The sequence below is a fragment of the Rhinolophus sinicus genome, chromosome 15 (genome assembly GCF_057876585.1).
Source record: "Rhinolophus sinicus isolate RSI-liver-muscle chromosome 15, RSI-T2T, whole genome shotgun sequence".
Classification (NCBI taxonomy): domain Eukaryota; kingdom Metazoa; phylum Chordata; class Mammalia; order Chiroptera; family Rhinolophidae; genus Rhinolophus; species Rhinolophus sinicus.
This window is the reverse complement of record NC_142515.1, coordinates 7,172,501-7,194,218: the sequence shown is the minus strand read 5'-3', so window position 1 is coordinate 7,194,218 and position 21,718 is coordinate 7,172,501. Positions and strand designations below refer to the sequence as shown.

General features: G+C 50.8%; 2 protein-coding genes and 1 long non-coding RNA gene across 4 annotated transcripts in view; 2 read left to right on the top strand and 1 right to left on the bottom strand.

The window, feature by feature from the left end:
- LOC141572882 (uncharacterized) overlaps nt 1–14,335 on the bottom strand; it is a 35,690-nt gene extending 21,355 nt beyond the window's left edge. Inside the window, exon 1 of the long non-coding RNA XR_012498366.2 lies at nt 12,892–14,335. This is a non-coding gene — a long non-coding RNA (uncharacterized LOC141572882). The remainder of the gene's footprint in view (nt 1–12,891) is intronic.
- HMX3 (H6 family homeobox 3) lies at nt 14,328–19,899 on the top strand. 2 transcript variants are annotated; one of them, XM_019714922.3, is made up of 3 exons: nt 14,328–14,543; nt 15,172–15,894; nt 16,517–18,558. In XM_019714922.3, the coding sequence occupies exons 2-3, from the start codon at nt 15,501–15,503 to the stop codon at nt 17,188–17,190; spliced, it is 1,068 nt and encodes a 355-aa protein (XP_019570481.2). In that variant the 5' UTR covers nt 14,328–14,543; nt 15,172–15,500; the 3' UTR covers nt 17,191–18,558. The 2 variants fall into 2 exon arrangements, 1 of the variants encoding a protein (XP_019570481.2); XR_012498365.2 differs by lacking the exon at nt 14,328–14,543 and adding an exon at nt 18,607–19,899 and having other exon boundaries at nt 14,615–15,894; nt 16,517–17,342.
- A 1,524-nt stretch (nt 19,900–21,423) lies between these two features.
- The window catches only part of HMX2 (H6 family homeobox 2), an 8,384-nt gene continuing 8,089 nt past the window's right edge, over nt 21,424–21,718 (top strand). Inside the window, exon 1 of the mRNA XM_019714923.3 lies at nt 21,424–21,560. The gene's annotated coding sequence lies outside the window, so the exon portion shown is untranslated. The remainder of the gene's footprint in view (nt 21,561–21,718) is intronic.

Sequence of the window (21,718 nt, the reverse complement as noted above, 5' to 3'; positions counted from 1 at the left end):
TGGGAGGGGGAGCCAGTTGATAGCCCCCAAAGGGCAAACATAGCAGGACCGTGTCTTGGTCATGTCTTGCTGGATTAGTTCGTTTAAGGGCTGGAGGGGCCTGGAGCGGATGGAACTTAAGCCCAGAAGGGATAGATTGGGGTCCTGCTTCCACCATGAACTAGGACAGCACTGGTGCTCCAGCTAGATCCCCAGATTCTTCACACACACGTCCCACCGCTCCTCACCCTGGCACTAATGTGGATGTTTCTGCTTCTAACTGCAAGCACCTGTGACTCTGGGATGACTGCCTCAGGGCTACTGGGGCCACTTTGCACAAATGACCATATTGCTGGAAGTGCCTAGGAGTTTGTGTCCCCCCAGGGTGGCCTTGGCCAGACTGTCCAAGGCAGCAGGAACATGACAGGGACGGCATCCTTACCTCTGACAAGGCCACTCTGAGGCATAACTGGCACCTCGGAGCTCCCCTGCAGGATCAGAGGGAGCCTACCCACTGCAGGATTCAGCCTGAAGTTGTAGCTGATTCAGCTTCCTGCCCGTCCCTGCCTGGCTTTTCCCATCCCATCCCAGTCCCCCTGGGAGTACTGCTTTCATCCAGCAGTCCTTACCTCAGGGTCTGCTCAGGGGGAACCCAACCTAGAACAACTGCCATCTAGCTGAACAACCTTGGCAGGCCTCTTGCTTTCTCTGTGCCTCAGAGCCATCCCCTGTAAAGTAGACAAAACAGTAACACCCATCCACCTATTACTAACAGCTGGCATTTATGGAGTGTGCCAGGAACCTTCCTTGTGTGGGGACAGAGCCCCAGAAAGCAGTTTCCAGGCTCTCGGCCTCACATAGACAGGTGCTGGCTCAGGTAGTAAATGGCCATCAATTGTAATTGCATGGCCATCAGCTGTGGCTAGTTGGCCGTCAGCTGTAACCAGTGAGCTATTGGCCACTAATATAACTGCTGTGGCTAGGCTAGCAGAGGGGAGAAAGAATGGGGGCTAGCAAGAAGATGGCGGCTGGGCTGGCAAGTGTGGATGGCGGTTTGCGGACAGTGTGGATCCAGCCGCCAGAGAGAATATAGTGGTATGACTCCCCTACCTATGGCTCTGTGGGTGTTCCTTTTTGGCCTCACCATATCCTGCGTTCTTGTATGGGGAGCGGGACCAGAGACCCCGCAGGCCTCCCTGCACGACACTTGTAAGCACTTTCCACACATTGTCTCATTTGATCCTCTCAGCAGCTCCAGGAGGAAGATATTCATATGATCCTCATTTTACAGATGGGGATATTGAGGCACAGAGCAGTTAGCACTTTGTCCACATTCACACAGCTGGTAAGAGGCAGGGACAGGATTCAAACCCAGGCAGTCTGGTGCAGGGTACCCCATTCGCCCCTCCCTCATGCATAGTGCAGCCCATCCAGCAGAGGTACAGTACAGACTAAAGGAGATTATTGTGGAGGCTGGAGGCAGTGGGTGAAGTGCAGAGTGTCTGGGACCATCCCACAAACAGGGGTGCTCACCCTAGCAGTTTGTCTCACCTTAGTCCCCAGGGAAGAAAGGGGAGATCATCCAGGTCGTGGGCACTGGCATGTCCCCTCCACCTGTGTGCAGACCTCATCGGGAGATGCTGAGCCACACATTCCCCAGCCAAATCCTGCAGCTTCTCCAGCTCAAGAGGTTCCTGCATGGCTCGTGACCCCGCCCCCTCCGACCGCTGCCTGGAGTAGCCATGCTGGCCTGTTCCCTTTGTGGATTAAAAACATCTGTGCAACATAAGGGACTAGAGGCTCCATCCTAATGTCACAACCAAAATTTGCTGAGACAGAAAACAAGCGTGAGGTGTCTGCACCACATCAGGCCTCTCAGCTGGATCATCTGAGGAGGCGGTGGTGGGGATTTAATGGGCCAGGGAGCCCTTTCCTGGTTCTATCTGCTCAGATTCTCTCTGATCCTCCAAACCCAGGCTAACTGCTGAGGTCTGACATTCCAAGCTTATAACCTCATATTTACAGGTATTCTCCATTAGGGACAAAGGATAGTGTAAGGTTAAGAGCACGGGCTAAAGTCAGATCAGGTACATGCAGCATTCAACATCACGACTGCCTCCTAGTCTATAAATATACATGCTACAAAAACTTAGGGAGTTTTTAAATTCTGTGTACTTTAGTGGGAACCAATCAAAGTCTTTCCAAATTGACAGATACATAACAATAAATTCCTAAGCTAGCTTAAGCGAAAAGGGAAATGTCATGTAAGAATACACAGAACCTCAACAAACACAGCCAGGAGGGAAGGAGAGGGCATTCCAGGTAGAGGGAATAGCATGTACAGAGATCTGGAGACTTGCAGATTGAGGATGGAATTGACCCACCTGCTGTGCTTGTTGAAATCTTCTCCATCTTAAAGACCTGGTTTCAATGCCACCTTCCCCTCCTCCCCAACACCATGACACTTTCCTGTCAAAGACAGCAGCCCCTGAGGGCCCTCTCTTCAAAATTCACCTCCACTCTCTCAGATACCACCTGCTACTTTCTCTCTATCTCTGTGCTAGCACTCATGTTGGTCCAACTTGACTTGATACCGTGTTTCCCCGAAAATAAGACCTAGCCAGACCATCAGTTCTCATGCGTCTTTTGGAGCAAAAATTAATTTAAGACCTGGTCTCATTTTAATATAATATAAGACCAGGTCTAATACAATATAATAATATAATATAATACTGTGTCTTATACTATAATACCGGGTCTTATATTAATTTTTGCTCCAAAAGACGCATGAGAGCTGATGGTCTGGCTAGGTCTTATTTTTGGGGAACCATGGTAGCTGTGAGCCTTGCCTGCCCCCTGCCCTAGATGGTAAGGTCCCAGAGAGCAGAGAGCACATCTCCATCAGCCCTGTGCCCCTTTAAGCGGGGAGGAGGTTGACACATGGTAGGTGCTCAATGTGTTTTCCAAATTGGATTCAATTTTGCAGAAATTTAGTCACCCCATATTCCAGAAAAACAACATACACACTGGGGAGGGTTACATGTAAATCATACAGATCACAGTATCCTGCAAACTTCAGGGAAATCAGTTTATCCGATCCATCATTATAGCCCTTTCAGAGTTTTAAAACACGCTTATACATCTCTTAGAGAGAAATCTACAGGCTTATAGTTGCTTTGGGACCTCCAATTTAGAGAGAAAATTGGGGCAAACTCATGTCCTGGGATGACTTCCCTCTGGCTGGGGTTCCTGAGAGAGCCAGCCTCATCAAAGGTCAGTTATGAACAGTGAGAGTGAGACTGCTCTCCTTTCAATTCAATCTAATCTGCAGGACTGTCTCAGGGAGGTTGAGAAAAGGACAAAACAAAATCATAGCACTTTTCAGCTGGATCTGTCTAGTGCAACCCTTCACTTTATAGATGAGGAAACAAGGACAATTGAGCTCTAGAGAGGAAAATGACGTGGTCAAGCCACACAGGTGTGTGACAACCAGAACTGACTCAAATCCAGGCTTCAGGCACTTCCCTGTGCTGTGGACTGAAAGGTTGTCTCCCACCTAATTCATATGGCAAAACCCAAATCCCCGAGGTGACAGTATTTGGAGCAGACTGGGATGCATTAATCTCTGTCATTTGGTTTTTCCCTATGAGTAGAAGGAAACATATGCACACCCTAAAGCCTACAATTCCACTCCTGGGATTATCCAACAGAAACACACATTTATGTTTACCAGAAGATGTATTGATATCAGCTCCATGTAGAATTGTCCCAAACCGGAAACTACTCAAATGTCTATCAACAGCAAAATGGATAAATAAATTCACCCAATGCAATACTAAAGAGCAATAAAAAGGAACAAACTACAATTGCATGACACAAAGTGGGTAAAGCTCATACACAGAGTGTTGAGTAAAAGAAGCCACACACAAAGGCAAGCAAACTATGATTCCGTCTATCTCAAATGCAAATGTAGGCAAACTGATGTCTGGCCAGATAGTGGTTATCCTTGTTGGGGGTGGGGGAAGGGAATGACTGGATAGGAGTACAGGAGGCCTGCTAAGATTCTGGAATGTTCTGTTTCTTAATGTGGGTGCTGGTAATATGGGTACATTTACTTTGTGAAAAATCCCTGGTAGTTTAGGTCCTCATTAACCACTCCTTGACCAGCCTCCCAGCAACCTGTCCCTCCTTTCTCTGAGGAATTCTTCAAATTATCCAAGTGATCTTTCCAGAACCTAAATCTGATTAGATCCTCTGCCTTCCGGTTGAAAATCCTTCCACGACTTCCAATTGCCTACATCTTCAAGAGGACACCCTTCGCTCATCAAAGCAAGCAAGCTGAGGGATTAACAGAGAGAATCAACTTACAAGACAGATGTTACCATCTTTTGTAAGCCAGTCATGGAAGTGACATCCATCACCTTTGCTGTATTTGATGGGTTAGGATTCAGGACTAGATCCAGCCCATACTCTAAAGGAGGGGATTACACAAGGTCATGAATACTAGGAGGCAGGGATTATTGGGGACTGGTTAGCTAAATCTTTCCCCCTCCAAAAAAAGATATACTGAAGTCCTAACTCCCAATACCTGTGAATGTTACCTTATTTGGAAATAAGGTCTTTGCAGATGTAAGTTAAGATATAACATGTAAATCAAGTTAAGGTTAGATCATACTGGGTCAGAATGGGCCCTCAATCCAATGACTGATGTCCTTATAAGAAGGCCACAGGCAGACACAGGGACACACACATAGGAAAGACAGAGGCAGAAATTGGACTGATGAAGATATAGGCCAAGGAATGCCAAGGATTGCCAGATGCCACCAGAAGTTAGGAGAGAGGCATTCTCCCTAGAACAGAGTCTTCTCTAGAACTTTAGAGAGAACATGGCTATGCCAACTCCTTGATTTTGGACTTCTAGTCTCCAGAACCATAAAGGAATAAATTTCTGTTGTTTTAAAACCATTAGATTGCTACAGCAGCCCTAGGAAACTAACACAGGGAACATGCTAGAAGACTGCCTATCACAGCTAACAGAAACAGCAGATTCCTGAGCCCATGCTTCACTACCACCACCACCTCCATGTGACTTCGTAGGTTTGGCTGAGTCCTTTTGATTTTGGTGCAGGAAGTCAAGGGCCAACATAAAGGAAACAGTCTCTTTGGCCAGGCTCTGGCTTTGCTCTCCAGCCTTCTGTGCACTGTTCCCACCACATAAAGTCTTTCCCCAACATTTCTTGGCTGTTTCCACTGTCTCTTCGTACTTCTCTCTTCTCTACCTGATAACACACTCATCAAGGCTCTAGGTGACCACCTGCTCCAGGAAGCCTCTGCTGACCACACCACACCACCACACTGAATTAGTGGTTTCCTTCTCTGTATTCCCAAATCACTCTTTGTCTACCTGGGCTAGAGACACTTTGCATCTCACATTGCATTGCCATTTCTTTGTTTCCTTCTCATTCTTCTTCCCTGGGCTGCAAGCTAGGACAGGAGCTGTAACTGGTTTAGTCTTAAATTCCTAGAGCCTGGCACAAAGCCTGCCCAGGCATGACTGTTGACTGAGTGAATGAATGAAAGAATCTCTAGGGTTGCTCAGCCATTGGCAGATATTCTGGAGGAGGTTGTGGCTGCTCCTTGCCTGGCAGTCTTCATGAGCTGTCCTGGTTTATACAAATGACCACTGATTTTCCTCATAGTGTCACCTTCATGTGGCAGAAGAGAATTAATAGTTCAGGGAGAATGGGTCATTCCTTAATCACTGAAGTAAGGAGCACAGAATCACAGAACATCACAGCCGGAAGGGATAATGGCCCCACATGGACCATAGGAACAGGCTTTCGCTCAGCTCAGATGTAGCTGGTACAATCCCACTGAGGTTTGGAGGGCATAGGTGCCCCCTATGTTGTTGGAGGAGAGTTTCTCACACACAGGAGGCTGAGCCAAGGGTCCTTGTGTCCCTCCCTCCCTGCCCCACAGACATAGGAACTGAGTAGAAAGAGTTGAGAGATCCCCAATGTCATGCCGGGACTCAGCTCCCGCTCCCCGCACAAGAATGCAGGATATGGTGAGGCCAAAAATGGACACCAACAGAGCCATGGATAGGGGGTTCATATCACTATATTCTCAACGGTGGCTGGGTTGGAGACACAGGAAGCAGGAACCACACGATCCGCAATCTGCCATCCGCTTCTCTGCCAACCAAACAAGCCCCCTAGCGTAGTAGCCACAGCAGTTATATTAGTGGCTAATGGCTAACCAGTAACAGCTGGTGGCCACCCAGCCACAGCGGATAGCCATTGATTACCGCTGATGGCCATCTGATAACCGAGCCAGCACCTTTCCAAGTGAGGCCAAGAGCCTGGAAACTGCTCCCTGGGACTCTGTCCCCACACCCAGGTAAGTTACTGGACCAGCTCCATGGGACTGCTAAGACTGTATCTACATATGGGGTCTGGGAGGTGGATTTTAAACAACTTCATTGAATTATCATTTAGGTATTATACAAGCTGCTCGTTTAAAGTGTACAGTTCAGAGATCCAAGATGGCAGAGTAGATAAACACTGTGCCTGCTTCCTTCTGTGAACACATTAAAATTACAAAGAAATTATGGAACAATCACCCTGGAGGACCATCTGAAGTCTACCTGAACATAACTTTTATACTAAGGATATAAAGAAGCCGTGACAAGACTGGTAGGAGGTGTGGAGAGGTGAAACAGGCTGGCCCCAAACCTCCGTGCAGTGGTTGAGAGTCAGGAGGGATATCAGCTGTGGAGGTCCGCCCCAGAGGAACAAGGGACCCCAAAACCACATCAGGCTCCCCAACCCGGAGTACTGGTACCGGGAAGAGGAGGCCCCACAACATTTAGCTGTGAAAAACAGTGGGATTCCAATCATCCAGGTAGAACGGAAGGCTGCAGGAAACCCAGACATCCTCTTTAACGGCTCGTGCACAGACTCACTCACTCACAGGCACTTACCTTAGGCTCCAGCAGTGAGACAGTGACTGGAGGGGTATTGGAGGCATACGGGGAGCAGACTGAGGTGTGTGACTTCAAAGCAAGGCCTGGTGGACAGTTGCCAATTTCCCTGTGTGGAATCTTCCTTTCATGCAGTTGGCAGGCAGATGCCATCTTTCCTGTGCCGAGCCCTACCCCTCCAGCCAAATCTGAATCTGATTTGCCTGATGAGCTCCACCTGGCCAAGACTGGGAGACATAGCAGATCTACCTAATACATAGAAACAAACACCAGCCAAAATGAGGAAGCAAAGAAATGCATCTGAAATGAAAGAACAGGAGAAAGCTCCAGAAAAAGAACTAAATAAAACAGAGGCAAGCAACCTACCAGATGCAGAGTTCAAAACAATGGTTATAAGGATACTCAAGGAATTTAGTGAGAACTTCAACAAAGAGATAAAAAGCATTTAAAAGGACATAAAAACCACAAAAAAGAACCGGTCGGAAGTGAAGAATACATGAACTAAAATGAAGAATGCACTAGAAGGAATCACCAGCAGACTAAATGAAGCAGAGGATCAAATCAGTGATTTGAAAGACAAGATAGCAGAAAACACCCAATGGGAACAGCAAAAAAAAAAAAAAAAAAAAAATGAGGATAGTTTAAGAGACCTCTGGGACAACATCAAACATAACAACATTCGCATCATAGGGATACCAGAAGGAGAAGAGAGAAAACAAGGGATTAAGAAACTATTTGAAGAAATAATGACTGAAAACTTTTCTAACCTGGTGAAGGAAATAGATATGTAAGCCCAGGAAGCACAGACTCCTAAATAAGATGAACACAAACAGGCCCACACCAAGACACATTATAATTAAAATGGCAAAAGTTAAAGAGAGAATCCTAAAAGCAGCAGGAGGATGGCAACTAGTAACTTATAAGGGAGCTCCCATAAGACTGTTAGCTGATTTCTCAACAGAGACTCTGCAGGCCAGAAGAAATTGGCATGAAATAGTCAGTGTGATGGAAACAAGGACCTACAATCAAGATTACTCTACCCAGCAAGGTTACCATTTAAAATCGAAGGACAGGTAAAGAGCTTCCCAGACAAGAAAAAACTAAAGGAGTTCATCACCACCAAACCAGTATTACAAGGAATGTTAGAGGAACTGCTTTAAGATGGGGGGAGGGAGATAAAAATTATGAATAATGAAATGGCAATAGCTACATATCTATCAACAATTGCTTTCAATGTAAATGGATTAAGTACACCAATCAAAAGACATAGGAGGGCCGAATGGATAAGAACACAAATCCTTACATATGCTGCCTACAAGAAACTCACTTCAGATTGAAAGACACACACAGACAGAAAGTAAAGGGATGGAAAAAGATATGAAAATGGAAACCAAAAAAGGTAGGGTAGCAATACTTATACCAGACAAAAAAATAGACTTTAAAACAAAGGCTATAAGAAGAGACAAAAATGGCCCAGTAATCTCACTTCTGGGTATTTATCCAAAGAAACCCAAAATGCTACTTTGAGGGAATGTGGGCATGCATATGTTCATTGTAGCATTGTTTACAATGGCCAAGATGTGAAGGCAGCCTACGTGTCTGTCCATGGAAGAAAGGATAAAGAGGAAGTGGTACATATACAGGGATAGAAGGGAATGGGTTCTTGCCATCTACAGCGGCATGGATGGACCTGGAGGGTATTGTACTGAGTGGAATGTCAGACAGAGAAAGACAAATGCAATGTGATTTCACTTATTGTGGGAATCTAAAGAACAAAATAAAAACAACAGAAACAAACTCATAGATACAGAACACATTTCGATGATTGCCAGACGTGAGGGGGCTTGAGGGTGTGGGTGAAAAAAGGGGAAGGGATTAAGAAGTACAAATAGGTTGTTTCACGGTAGTCATGGGGATATAGGGTTTAGCATAAAGATTGTAGTCAATAATATTGTAATAACTACGTATGGTGTTAGGTGGATACTAGATTTACTGGGGTGATAGACGGGAGGGGGTTGGGAGCAGAGTGAAAGGTGAAGGGATTAAGAAGTACAAATTGGTAGGTACAAAATAGTCATAGGGATGTAAAGTACACTGTGGGGAGTATAGTCAATAACACAAGGTCTGACAATTAAGTTCATGAACTTACTGCAATGATGTTGCTAACTTTTTTTTATATCAGAGAGATTATTCATTATGAAATTGTACCGACTGGATAAACAGTTAACCAGCTTTACTATTTGGAAGTGCTTAAAAGGCTGCGTGAAAAAGTGAGACAACCTGAACTTTTCGCCAACAAATCATGACTCTTGCATCACGACAATGCACCAGCTCACACAGCACTGTCCGTGAGGGAGTTTTTAGCCTGTAAACAAATAACTGTATTGGAATACCTTCCCTACTCACCTGATCTGGCCCCCAAAGACTTCTTTCTTTACCCAAAGAGAAAGGAAATATTGAAAGGAAGACATTTTGATGACATTCAGGACATCAAGGGTAATACAATGACAGCTCTGATGGCCATTCCAGAAAGAGTTCCAAAATTGCTTTGAAGGGTGAACTAGACTCTGGTGTTGGTGCATAGCTTCCCAAGGGGAGTGCTTCGAAGGTGACCATAGTGATATTCAGCAATGAGGTATGTAGCACTTTTTCTAGGATGAGTTCGTGAACTTAATTGTCTGACTCGTATGTTAACAATTATGTACAGTGCCAGGTAGGTACTAGACACTTCAGGGCGATCACTTCTTAAATTATGTAAATGTCTAACCACTGTGCTGTACACCTGAAATTAATATAAAATAATATTGAATGTCAACTGTAATTGAAAAATTTAAAAAGGGGGGAAAGGTGAAGGAGACTAAGAGGTCCAAATTTCCAGGTATAAAACAAATAAGTCATGGAAATGTAATGTACAGCATAGAGAATATAGTCAATAATATTGTGATAGCGTGGGACGGTGTCAGATGGTTGCTGGACTTGTCATGGTGATCTCTTATTTAGGTATACAAATATTGAATAACTATTGCGTACACCTGAAACTAATATAACATTGTATGCTACCTACATTTTTAATAAAAATCTTTAAAAAATAAAAATAAAGTGTATAGTTCAACTGGATTTAGTGTAGTCACAGAATTGGGCAACCATTATCATAACCAACTTTAGAATATTTTCATCATCCCCAAAAGAAACCCTGTACCCATTAGCAGTCACCCCCCCCCCCCATTTCCCCTCAACCCCTCAGCCCTAGGCAACCACTTATCTACTTTCTGTCTCTATGAAGTTGTCTATTGTGGCAACATTTCATATGAATGGAACCAAAGTAGAGTGTCTGTCCACAGTGGGGCCGTTGCACAGCCTCAGGGATGCAGCCTTCCTGAGGAGGTATGGAGAGTACAGCAGTTCTCAGAGGGCCAGACCCAGGAGGAGGGTAAGCCCTGAGGATGGAGTCAGACCTTGCACAGCCTTTTCCATAATGAGGCCTTCTTCCAAGACAGAAGGATGCCCTGCCTTGCTTTCATAATGAGGTCACTTTGATGCATCCCATTGTTTTTCAGATGAAGACGCTGAGCCAGGGCTGAGCCACAGAGAAGTTCAGGGTCTTATCAAAGATTACAGCAAATTATCAGCCAGAGCCCACACAATGTCCACATACTTATAAACGGTAAGATTTGATGGAGCAAAATGCAAAAATCTGCCCTTCTTTTCCCATAGTGAGAACTCTGAAGATAGAAAGCACTCTGCAAATATTTCTTGGTTTGGGAAGAAAGACTTTTTTCAGAACACAAGAGAACCAGGAAGAGAAAGGGGGATGGGGTGTGGGAAAGCTAGCTTGCTCCTTGATAGTACAGTAAGGCCACAGCAGCAATTCCTGGGGCACCCTCCCTTGTAAAGTGTGCTAGCTTTCTCAGGGAAACCCTGCAAGAATGGATTTCTGGCCCATTCTGGACTTATCCTGAAAAGGGAATGAAGAAGAACAGCAGCAAGACCCAGCACTTACACAGCACTCAGGGTATGCCCCACCGTCATTATAACAACCCTCTGAGGCTAAACCCATTTAGTACTCTCTTTCATCACACTCTCTGTGCCTCAGTTTCCTAATCTGTCAAATAGATTATAACAGTACCTGCCTCGAAGGGTTATAGTGCCTGGCATATAAGGAGGACGCAATGACTATTAGCTGATACCACCTCTCTATATAATTATCACCTTTACTCTCAGGAAAGGGTTAGACATCAGCCACTCTAAGAACATCGCATGTGACTCAGGATACATATGTGATAAGGACGACATGGATAAGACCCGTCTCTGAGAGCTGTGCTTTTTCTGAGTCACAGTCATCAGCCAAAGGGAGGGGTCTTTAGCAGCATTCTTGGCAGCACTGGAACAGACGGGGGAGAACTTTCCAGGAAAGAGAACCAGAGCACATGTAGGCTGGGGCACAGTCTCCCCAAGATCACACCTTTAGGCTTTTGTCAATTCTGCCTACAAATCAAGGACCTGCAGGTCAGGAGAGTTAGGTGTTAAATGTGCCCATCAGGACCAGTGTAAACTCTGGCTGGGTTAATGGCGGGGAGCCTCCATGCCTGGGAGCTTTGCAGCCTTGGCAAGAAGCCTAAACATTTCCTCCTACTCCATGGGTAAGCACTTGGGCCATTCCAGGAAGCTATTCCAAGAAGGACTCTATGGAAGGGAGGAGGGAAAGTTTTAGAGAATATGGAAATGCTCCCTCCCCTGAGGAACTTACTATGTACTGACTTGTATGTGTGCATATGTGTATATGTGTTCTGGGTGTACGCTGGTCACCGGAGGAGAGGTGGGGAGGTAGGTGAGAGCACCATTCTAAGCACGCCTTTGCCAGACCTCATTCTTTTGTGTAAAAGTGGGGTGCTAATCACTAGTGTTCTACAGGCTCCCTCTGCCCTTTGGGCTCCTTGTCCCTCTGGGAAGTGATGCAGAGACCCTGCTGCACAGCCCATGACCTTGGCTCAGCCTGTGAAAGGTCCTCTAGTGATCCTGTGGCTGGTGCTCCTGTAGGTTTGGTAAAATGCGTCATCAAAAGACCTCAGGTTCTCATTAAACTTTTTAAAAACTGTTTTGGGGTATGATCAGGCTAACCAACTAGGCAAATCCTCTGCAATGGAAACTTCATTCATTCGTTCACTCGCTCGCTCACTCACTCAGGCATTAACTGAGCACCACTGGTGAGCCATGTGTGCGCTGAGTGCTGAGAAGACGAATAAGACAGCCCCACCGCCCTCCGCCCTTCCAGGAGCTCACATCTAGCCCGCAGCTCAGATGGGCATCTCAGGATCGGTTACTCCGGGAACATTAAATGGACCCTAAAACAGGCAGGAAAGAAGGAGAGGAAATTGAGAGACAGGCAAGACAACTTTCTACGGTGGCCAGCTAACGATCAGCAGAAATCTGCAGGCGATTTCACTCTTTGCTTCTCCCGAAATCCAGAGAAAACAGTGCTTTTATTCTCTAGCCAAGGTCCGAAAGGGTAAGACCGCGGTGACTTTTAACTGCTTTGCGCGGACGGGGTGGTTTCCCCCGCTGAGCCAGCAGCTTTGGTTTAGAGGATGTCCCTTAGAGGGCGCTGTTAGCCTGACTTTGAATGGAGTCGTGGGCTGGAGTAAGCTGAGGCAACACCCCACGCCAGAGGGCGAGAGAAGGGATGTGTCCGCGCCTGGGGCCCCATACCCAAAAGCTTTCTCGAAGCGAAAGACAAAGAAAGATTTCCTCTGGGCACCCAGTTGTTCAAATCCAGCAGCCCTGAAACTCTGGGGATGGGTTGTGAAGCTGACACCCGACCAACTCCTCTCCCTGGTCAAAACGCGCGCGCATGCACACACCAACACACCTGCACACCCCGTGGGAGGAGAGACACTGGGAAAACTTGAGACAAGAGAGTAAGGCTCACGTACCGGCGCCACAGGGTGCGAGGATGGCTGTCGTGGACTCCTCCCGCCAGTCAGGGCCCCTTCCCCTCTGGGTCTAATCCTCGAATTTCGAACAGCTAAGAGCCCACTTCCCCAGCCAGAACTTTCGGCGACGTCTGCCAGGTGCTTCCTTTACAGGGGAGATGAACTTTACTGCTGGCCTCACTTTAAAGGCGGCTTCCATGCGTCAGAACTTTGGGCAAGTTTACACTTAGCCGCCTGGGACGCGAGAGCTCCCACAACACGCGAGCACATTTGCAGGGGCCTCTCAGCCACATCCTCAGCCGCGTGGCTGGGGGGTGCGGGCGGTCCACCGCAACCTGTGTAGACCTACGCACATCCAGCTCTCTCTGCAGTTGGAGAGAAAATGACTTCTGAGTGTCCAGCACCAGTTGGGTGACTTTGGCCTGGTCTCCTCTCCAGGAGCACGTTTCCATCTATAAAACCCGAGTGTAAGACCCACCCTGCTTGAGTCTCAGTGCTGTGTTTGGTTCCAACTCAGATTTTGGATGGCACTGTATAGCGTTTTGCATTCCAATAAAGCCCTGTACAAACTCAAGGGAGTAATAATAATGAGATTAATAATTGTCTATGGAAGCACCATTTACAATGCTTCCAGGTTCCCAAAGCAAAAATAGGATTCACTATTGTAGATGAATGTTTGCTGAAAAAAGCATTAAATGCGCCCATCGAGATTTGATGGGGGAGGTCTGAAGCTGCGGATCAGAAAATAAAATTTACCCACTTCTCAACTGGGAAACCAGAGCGGTCGCAACTGCCAATGCAGGGCGGCCTTGAGTTAGGTGAGGGCTCGATCTAACGAAGAAGGCGATGGGGAGGCGAAGGGACCACAAAAAGACCTCGGGTGTATGGAAGCTCACAATGGGTAGTGGGGAGTGATGGCCAGTTGGCCACCTTTCTCTGACTGGGGAAGGCACCTCACAAGCATTTCTGATTATTTGATGCTTAAATCTAGAGTCTTAAATGTCTGCCTTGCTGACTTCTTGTACAACCTAGGGAGTTGTTTTTAAGGCCGATGGAGTAGAGTGAATGTCCTCCCAGCTGTCCCTCAGGGGTCCAGCAGGTTTGTCTAGGGACCTGGAGGCTGTCGGAACGTACTGCGGGTGCCGCTGCTACGGTCACAGCCGAGGAAGGTATGTAGTTGTGCCTTCGAAGGTTCGCGCTGCCGCTCTTATAGCCAGTTCCAAACGTCAGCCGGAGAGACTTCCCGGGAAAAGGTACAGTCTTTGAGGCCGCGGGCTCCGAGTTAATTGCCAAGCTTTGGGCCCCAGTGGCCAGAGGAGAGGAGAAGAGCGCCCTTTGGAGCGTAGCCGTCGGAGCCGGGACGCCTCTGCCCCAGCAGCCCCATTGAGTGACTCGCGGGCGTCAGCCCGTTCTGCGCGCACACTCGGGTGCTTGCTCCCGGGGACAGGATCATTCTTCAGTTTCCCAGGGCCAAAGGCCAAGGCCACGCGGATTCCTGAGCCCGCTGACGCAGTGCAAGGACTTACACCCCGATTCCCTTACTATCGACTAGACGGTGTGTGGGGAACCCAAATCCTCCTCTTCGTCGCGGCGCCCGTAGCAGGCATTGGAGAAAATGCTGAGGCCGCCGGACCCTAAAGGGTAGGAAAGTGGTGAGTTCGCCCGGGGCCGGAGATCGCGTCCTGCCTCCTGGGCTGGGGTTGTTGCTTGGCTCTCCAGCTGCGTGGGAGCGGTGGGCCCCTGCCAAGCCCCTGGAGGCGGGGGAGCGGCAGCTGCCAGCGTGGATAACCCCGAGGTGACCCGGGCGGGCCTGGCCCGCCCCTTCCCCCTCCCGCAGGCCAGGCGGCTGGAAACGGGTCCCTGAGCTGCGGGGGGCCGGGGAGGGGTGGAGAAGAGGGAGGCGTAGGCTCCTGGCTCTGCGGCTGTCAGTGCGCTCCGGGCCGGGGGCGCCACCGGCTCCGCGTCCCTCGCTCGCCTCCGGCGCTCGCGGGAGCGCTCCGAGTGCTCTTTAGTGGGAGCCAATATCCTTTTGTGCTAATAGGCTTGTCCTCATTTGCTGCCTAATTGGACTATATAAAGCCAATAACAGGCGGGCTCTTATAGCCCGAAGCCAAAGCGCCAAAATCCAAGGGAAGGCGAAGAGGGGGCGGTGGCGGAGGCGGCTGCGGGGCCCGGGCTCGGCTGTGCCTTCGCTTGCCTAATCCCATTTGCCATTGTACGCGCCCAATCGCCGTATACTCCCCGCATTTAACTTGGATGACATTTTGATTTCATCATTAGCATCCGGCGCCGGATTGACGCAGCCCCAAGCCGGGGACTGCTCCTGCCGCCTCCTCCCCGGGAGCTGCAGCCGCCGCCGAGCCGCCTTGCTCCCTCGGTGAAGCAGCAGGGCCGCTCCCCGCCCCTCAGCACCCCTCCCCCATGCGAACCCGCCCCAGCCGGGTCCTCACCCCGCCCTCCTGCCGCTGGATTTGCGCCCCAGGCGGCCCCCGACTTAGCACCCCGTAGTTGAGTTCCGTTTATGGTCTGATTTCCGGCCGCCCGCCTGCTCGCCCGGCCGCCCGCCTGTCCCGCTCCCTCCCTCCCGGGGACCCGGAGGAGAGGGGACCATGCCGGAGCCCGGACCGGATGCCCCGGGCACTGCTAGCGCGCAGCCCCCGCCGCCGCCCCCGCCTCCCGCGCCTAAGGAGTCCCCGTTCTCCATCAAGAACCTGCTCAACGGAGATCACCACCGGCCTCCCCCTAAGCCGCAGCCGCCCCCACGGACGCTCTTCGCTCCAGCCTCAGCCGCAGCCGCCGCCGCTGCTGCTGCGGCTGCGGCCAAAGGGGCCCTGGAGGGCGCCGCGGGCTTCGCGCTCTCGCAGGTGGGCGACCTGGCTTTCCCCCGCTTTGAGATCCCGGCGCAGAGGTTTGCCCTGCCCGCGCACTACCTGGAGCGCTCCCCGGCCTGGTGGTACCCCTACACCCTGACCCCTGCCAGCGGCCACCTCCCGCGACCTGAAGGTACCGACCTCTCTTTAAACTTTCGTTGTCCTCTCCGCCCGCCTGTCCCATCCCGGCCCCGCGCTGCCTCCCATCGCAACCCTGGGACCCCCGCATCCTCCAACCCACAGTTTGGCCAACTTTCTCTGGCACCTGGCGTGCATCTCCGGCTGTGTGCTCGGTTGCGCTGCCCGGGAATCCAGTCCCACTTGGTGAGAAAAGTGGAGTTGGAGTCCGGGGCGCAGGCGCTTCCGGGGAAAGTGGCCTCAGACAGGAATGGGGAGGCTTCTGGCGGCTAGGACTGGGGACTTGGCCTGGAGGGAGGGAGTGACCTGAGCAGGCTCAAGCCAGAAGCGAATCTCTCCCTGGGCCCTGGGTGGGGATGCTAAGGGAAAGAAAGGAAGCGGCCACTCTGCCACCATCCCTGTCTCTGTCTCCTGTCTTTGGGAGGAGTGGGGATCCCAGAACTCGACGCCCCTATTCTGGCTCAGCCGGGCAGGAGGAGGCCGGCAGGAATGGTGAGGCCTCGAGGCCTGGGGCCCTGAGGCAGGCGCGGATCGAGCCTGCAGCCCCCAGGCGCCGGCCTCGCTGAAGGCTGTGTCGGTGTGCTTGTGTGTGCGTCCGTCTGTCTGTCTCTCCCCAGCCTCTGAGAAGGCCCTCCTGCGAGACTCCTCCCCCGCCTCGGGCACAGACCGCGACTCCCCCGAGCCACTGCTCAAGGCCGACCCTGACCACAAGGAGCTGGACTCCAAGAGCCCGGACGAGATCATTCTGGAGGAGAGCGACTCGGAAGAAGGCAAGAAGGAGGGCGAGGCGCCGCCGGGCGCGGCTGGGACGAGCCTAGGGGCTTCGGCGGCGACGCCGGGCGCCGAGGACTGGAAGAAGGGCGCTGAAAGCCCGGAGAAGAAGCCCGCGTGCCGCAAGAAGAAGACGCGCACTGTCTTCTCGCGCAGCCAGGTCTTTCAGCTCGAGTCCACCTTCGACATGAAGCGCTATCTGAGCAGCTCAGAGCGCGCTGGTCTGGCCGCGTCGCTGCATCTCACCGAAACGCAGGTCAAGATCTGGTTCCAGAACCGCCGCAACAAGTGGAAGCGGCAGCTGGCGGCTGAGCTGGAGGCGGCCAACCTGAGCCACGCGGCGGCGCAGCGCATCGTGCGGGTGCCCATCCTCTACCACGAGAACTCGGCGGCCGAGGGCGCGGCGGCCGCGGCCGCGGGGGCCCCGGTGCCTGTCAGCCAGCCTCTGCTCACCTTTCCGCACCCCGTCTACTACTCTCACCCAGTGGTCTCGTCTGTGCCGCTGCTACGGCCCGTCTGAGGCCCGAGAGGGGAGGAGGGAGCGCCCGGCCCCCTTCCCAGACCCTGATGGAGACTGGGACGGGCGGAGGGCGCCGAGACGTCCAGCGGCCTTCGGGAACTAGGGCTTTGGCGCGCTGCCCCGGCCTCCCCTCTCCCAATCGGTAGCGTTTTGTAAGTATTTGCAATGCATTTTCGTGCAATTCACCCCTAATGGATTTGAGGCGCTTCCCCTCTTACTTTTGGTTTTGGTATATATTAAGAGAGCAGAAAAAAAAAATTCCCGGGTCAAATATTTCAGCTGAAAACTTTTGTAATATGAGGAACCCTCCCCCAATATTTCCCTTGCGTTGTGGCTTTTTGGTTTTGTTTTTAAAGAAGGAAAATAAGGACAAAACCCTGAACCCCCCTAGTTTACTCAGTTTCTATTGAACTATTTTCAGGAGAGAGAAAAAGACAGAACTTACACTGTAGTACTTTTATTTCTGGATTTCTAGGTGTGGTTCTTCCTCTCCACCCCCAAAGGGTTATTCTCCCCAATTTTCAGAATCTGAGTAGCCTCTCATAAGAACCCCAACTCAGTCCGCATTTCTCTCTGGCAGAGGTCTGTCGCAGTTGACCTCTTCATCTGTCCTGCTTTGTGATGGAAGAATTCTCTAAGTGTTTAAAGAGAAAAGACAAGATAGCCAAAAATCAGACTTCTGATTATTGAAACAGTTCCACATCTGGCCCAGTGTGAGTGGCCTTATTTATTAGTAGCATTTACTTTGGGAATTTCATTTGTTGGTAAATTATTTAATATTTCTATTATTCTTCGTTCCCTGTTTTGAGAGAGTGGTTTCAATATTTAAAAACACCCTGTTTCTTTTAGTTCCTACCTTTTTGTTCTGCAGTAACGGTTGTACTTCTGACCTGTGCAATATTGTACAAAATTTCCTGAGAGCCCTGCTCTTCCTCCACGGAGAGAAGCAGACGTTTTCACTGTGTAATCCCAGTCATTCGTTTAGGAAGAGAAAAGTAAGAAGGAGAAAGGGGGGAAGGAAGGAAACAAGGATAGGTAGCAATGCTCAAAGGAGTAAGATAGGATACTGGAGCGCTTTAAGTGAAGGACAATCAATTTAGGAGAATTTTAACTTATTTGATAAATGTACAGATTTCTTGTAAAATTCACCCTCAATTCTGCAGGGCTCCTTGCTCTGCCACCCAATGTGTTTTCTTTCTGTTAGCTACACCTGTTGTTCTGCGATAGTTTGCCCCCCCCCCACCGCCCCGTCTCCCCACCTCTGCCCCGGTTCAGTCCCTTTTTAAAAAAAAAAGAGAAAAAGAAACAAAATATTGTTACACTTAATGTTGTCGTGAAATTGAATTAATTAAAAAGAAAAGCGAAGCGTTTCGTGTTGTCAGCGTGTGTAACTTTGGACGGTTTCCCTCGGAGCAGGTGTCTCGGAAACTCTTTCCTGCCTGGCTCTATGGCTGCCTCTGCGCTCGCGGAGTCCGACCTGGACGCACATCGCTATAATCCAAGAGGCGGCGAAGACAGAGGCGGCTTTGTTCGCTACCAGAGCCGTTCTCTCACCCTGTATCTTACCGGGCTTGAAAGGCCCTGCGAGCAGGGAAGAATGCTGGGCGGAAGGGGCGAGGACCTGGGCTTATCTAGTTTGCGAAATCGAGCCAAGCGGCAGCCACCAGCTCAGAGATAGCTAGTATTTCCTAACTGAAGGTTGCAGACTCGCGTTCGGTTCCCAGACCACTGTTCCTTCGAGAGCCGCAAGCTTCCAGGACGGACATCCCTGGGCACTCGGCAGCGGGCCTGAAGCGTGGCGGGCTCCGCGGGTAGGGGGAGGGAAGGAGAGAGTGAACTTAGAGTTGAGCTGCGGCCGCAGACCGATCACGAAGTCCAGCTGGGAGACCCCTCGCACCCAACCAGTCCTAGGGAGCGCGGTTCCCAGATCGGGCACACGGCGGCCTCCACAGGCCTTGAGGAACTGTGGCTTCCGGGAAAGCTCGGGTGTGGGTGCAGTCCTGGTGTGTCCAGTGCCAGGGAACAGAGACCACCCGACTGTGGCTGCGACGACCGAAAGGATCTTGCCTCCTAACAGCGGGGCCCTTTTCTGAGCACCGGCGCCCAATACCTCAAGGGCAGCCTCTCTGGGTTTCCCGCAGCCTCCCCGCCGCTGCCTGGCAGTGCAACGCTAGATGTTCCCACGCGCCTGCTGCGCGCCAGGCCACCGCGCTCGTGGCGGGCCGCCTGCCGAGGCGCGGCGCGCTGAGGACGGCGGGGAAGCGCGGGTCCGCTCGACCGAAGCGAGTGCTTGGGCGCCTCTCTCCAGCCCCGAGGCTCCCTGCCTTGGAGCATGGGGTCTGCACGCCCAACTCCTGGCAGGGCGCGGTTTGAAGCAGGGAGCCAGAAGGGGGAGGTGAGGAACACGGAGACCGTGAAGACTGGAGAGCACAGGCAGGGGGCGTCCGCTGGGGAGCGCATCCACGCGTTTCCAGTGCCTCACCCAGTGCTTTGCTAGGTTCCTCAAACCCGATTGACGCAATTGATTCAACTATGGCCGAAACGTCCACTATCGTTTTCTATTGATAGGAAACTGCCCCAAATAAACGGGCATGAGTATTTATGGCAAAAATTTTAGCCTGGACCTCAGTGAAGCTAGATCTCTCTTCATTTCCCTCTGGTTGGAATAAAAACGAGGGCATGTGTTGTAAATGAAAAATAAACAGAAATTCGGGGTCAAAATATGTTGTTCCTTGTGTTACCTGCAAACATAGTGATGCCTTTTACTGTTGGCAATACTAACTGCAGGACAGGCCAATAACAGCTCATTAAAAATAATGTTGCAATAGCAAACACTTCCTTAGATTTTACAGCCAGGACACGATGTTATCAAACGCCAAGAAAATACTTTATTTGTATTTGGATTCTAGAAAACGGTTCTTGACTGACCCAGTCTTTACAAAGTCGAGAAACAACTGGTTCTCTACACGCACAGTTTATCCTTTGTTCTGCTCCCTGCGGCCTCCCTTTCCCTCCTACGGTATTGGGGAGGCCCGCTGCCCTGGTCAGCGCGTTTCTCCCAGGAGCCAAGGGTGCAGCGCCCTGGGGGAGAAGGGTGGGGCGGATGCTGCCTGTGACTGGCAGCTGTGTGAGCACAGAAGCTGGCTCAGGTGGAAAACGTCTGCTTCCCTCGGGTGGGGTGGTGCCAGGGTGCAGGACTACAGGACCACCGAAGCTGCTCCAGGCCGGAAGCATCCTAGGCTCCACTGCATGTCTTTCTGAGGCCTTCCTGTCAGAGGCCAAGAAAGCAGTTGGGACCATCACATCCAGACAGCTGGCTCGGGTGATCTTTCCCCCACACAGGAACATTCCTTCTCAGCTGCCTCTTCAGGGATTGCGGGGAGCTACTGGAACCACTCACCACAGGGGATTATCTGGGGGAGTGAGGGTGTCTCCATGCAATTCCTCCAAGACATTCCATCATGGGAAGACAGTGTCTCCTACCCTAGGACACTGAACAACATTCTCAATTTTATCCTTTCTGCTTCCCTCCCTTCAGATGTGTAACCCAGCCTCCTCTAACTTCACATCCTTCCCGATCCACACCCCCAATTAATCTTCATGTTAGTGCAAGTGACATTGGTTCCCTGGCTAAATCCTTTCTGCATCACTCAAACAGTCATACATGCAATGTTTGATATACACTCAACACACACGCACTTTAGTTAGACTTCCTAACACACCGTATTCAGGGGCTCTCAGTACACCCCCCCACACGTATGTGTTTAGCATCACAGCCATCGCTAATGCACAGTCCGATACACCTTGGTTGAGGTGACTCTGGCAGCTGGGGAAAATCCTGTGGGAAGAATGAGGCAACGAGAGAGGTGACGTTCCTGCCTTTGCTGAACGGAAGCCTGAAACCCTTCCTGCAGGGATGGCTCGTGCTCCCTCCTCATAAGGCACCTGGAACAAACTAGCAGAGCCCGTCAACACCCCACAGTACACCGCCATACTCCTATGGGCCGGGGCCTCACTCGGAGCCCGGATACCCACAGTGCCGGACTCTGTGGCTCTGAGCGCCCGCGAGCGCCTCTGGGCCATGGGAGACAGCGGGGCCAGCGCGAGAGCTGTTTCTGTTGGCAACACAGATGTATTTCTTTTATTTGATAGTAAATAGAGTGGGTGTGTGTACATTAAACAACAGCAAGACAGATATAAACTGCCCCCCCGCCACTGGGCACTCATTCTGAGCCGGGACGTCCCCTTGGTCAGCTCCTGGCACGCCAGAGCCCGAGGCCACGCGCGAGAAGCCCAGTGCGCTCTCCTCTCTTTACTCCCAGAGCGCACGCTGGAGGGTAGAGCTGGGAGAAAGAGGAGGAGGCAAGAAGGTTGGTGGGTTTTGCTTTCTCTGCTGTGGGCGCACCCTGGGCCACCTAAGGCCTGGGCGATGGGGGGTTGTTGTCAGAACAATGGCGAGGCCTCTCGTTGATCTTCCTGGGCTGGGGCCAGGTGCTCCTGCTTCCCCCGCTCCGTGCGCGCGGGGCAC

Coding starts and splice junctions, on each gene's coding strand:
- HMX3 (XM_019714922.3), top strand. CDS start 15,501: ATGCCGGAGCCCGGACCGGATGCCCCGGGCACTGCTAGCGCGCAGCCC. Junction 15,895..16,516: donor CCACCTCCCGCGACCTGAAG/GTACCGACCTCT, acceptor GTCTCTCCCCAG/CCTCTGAGAAGGCCCTCCTG.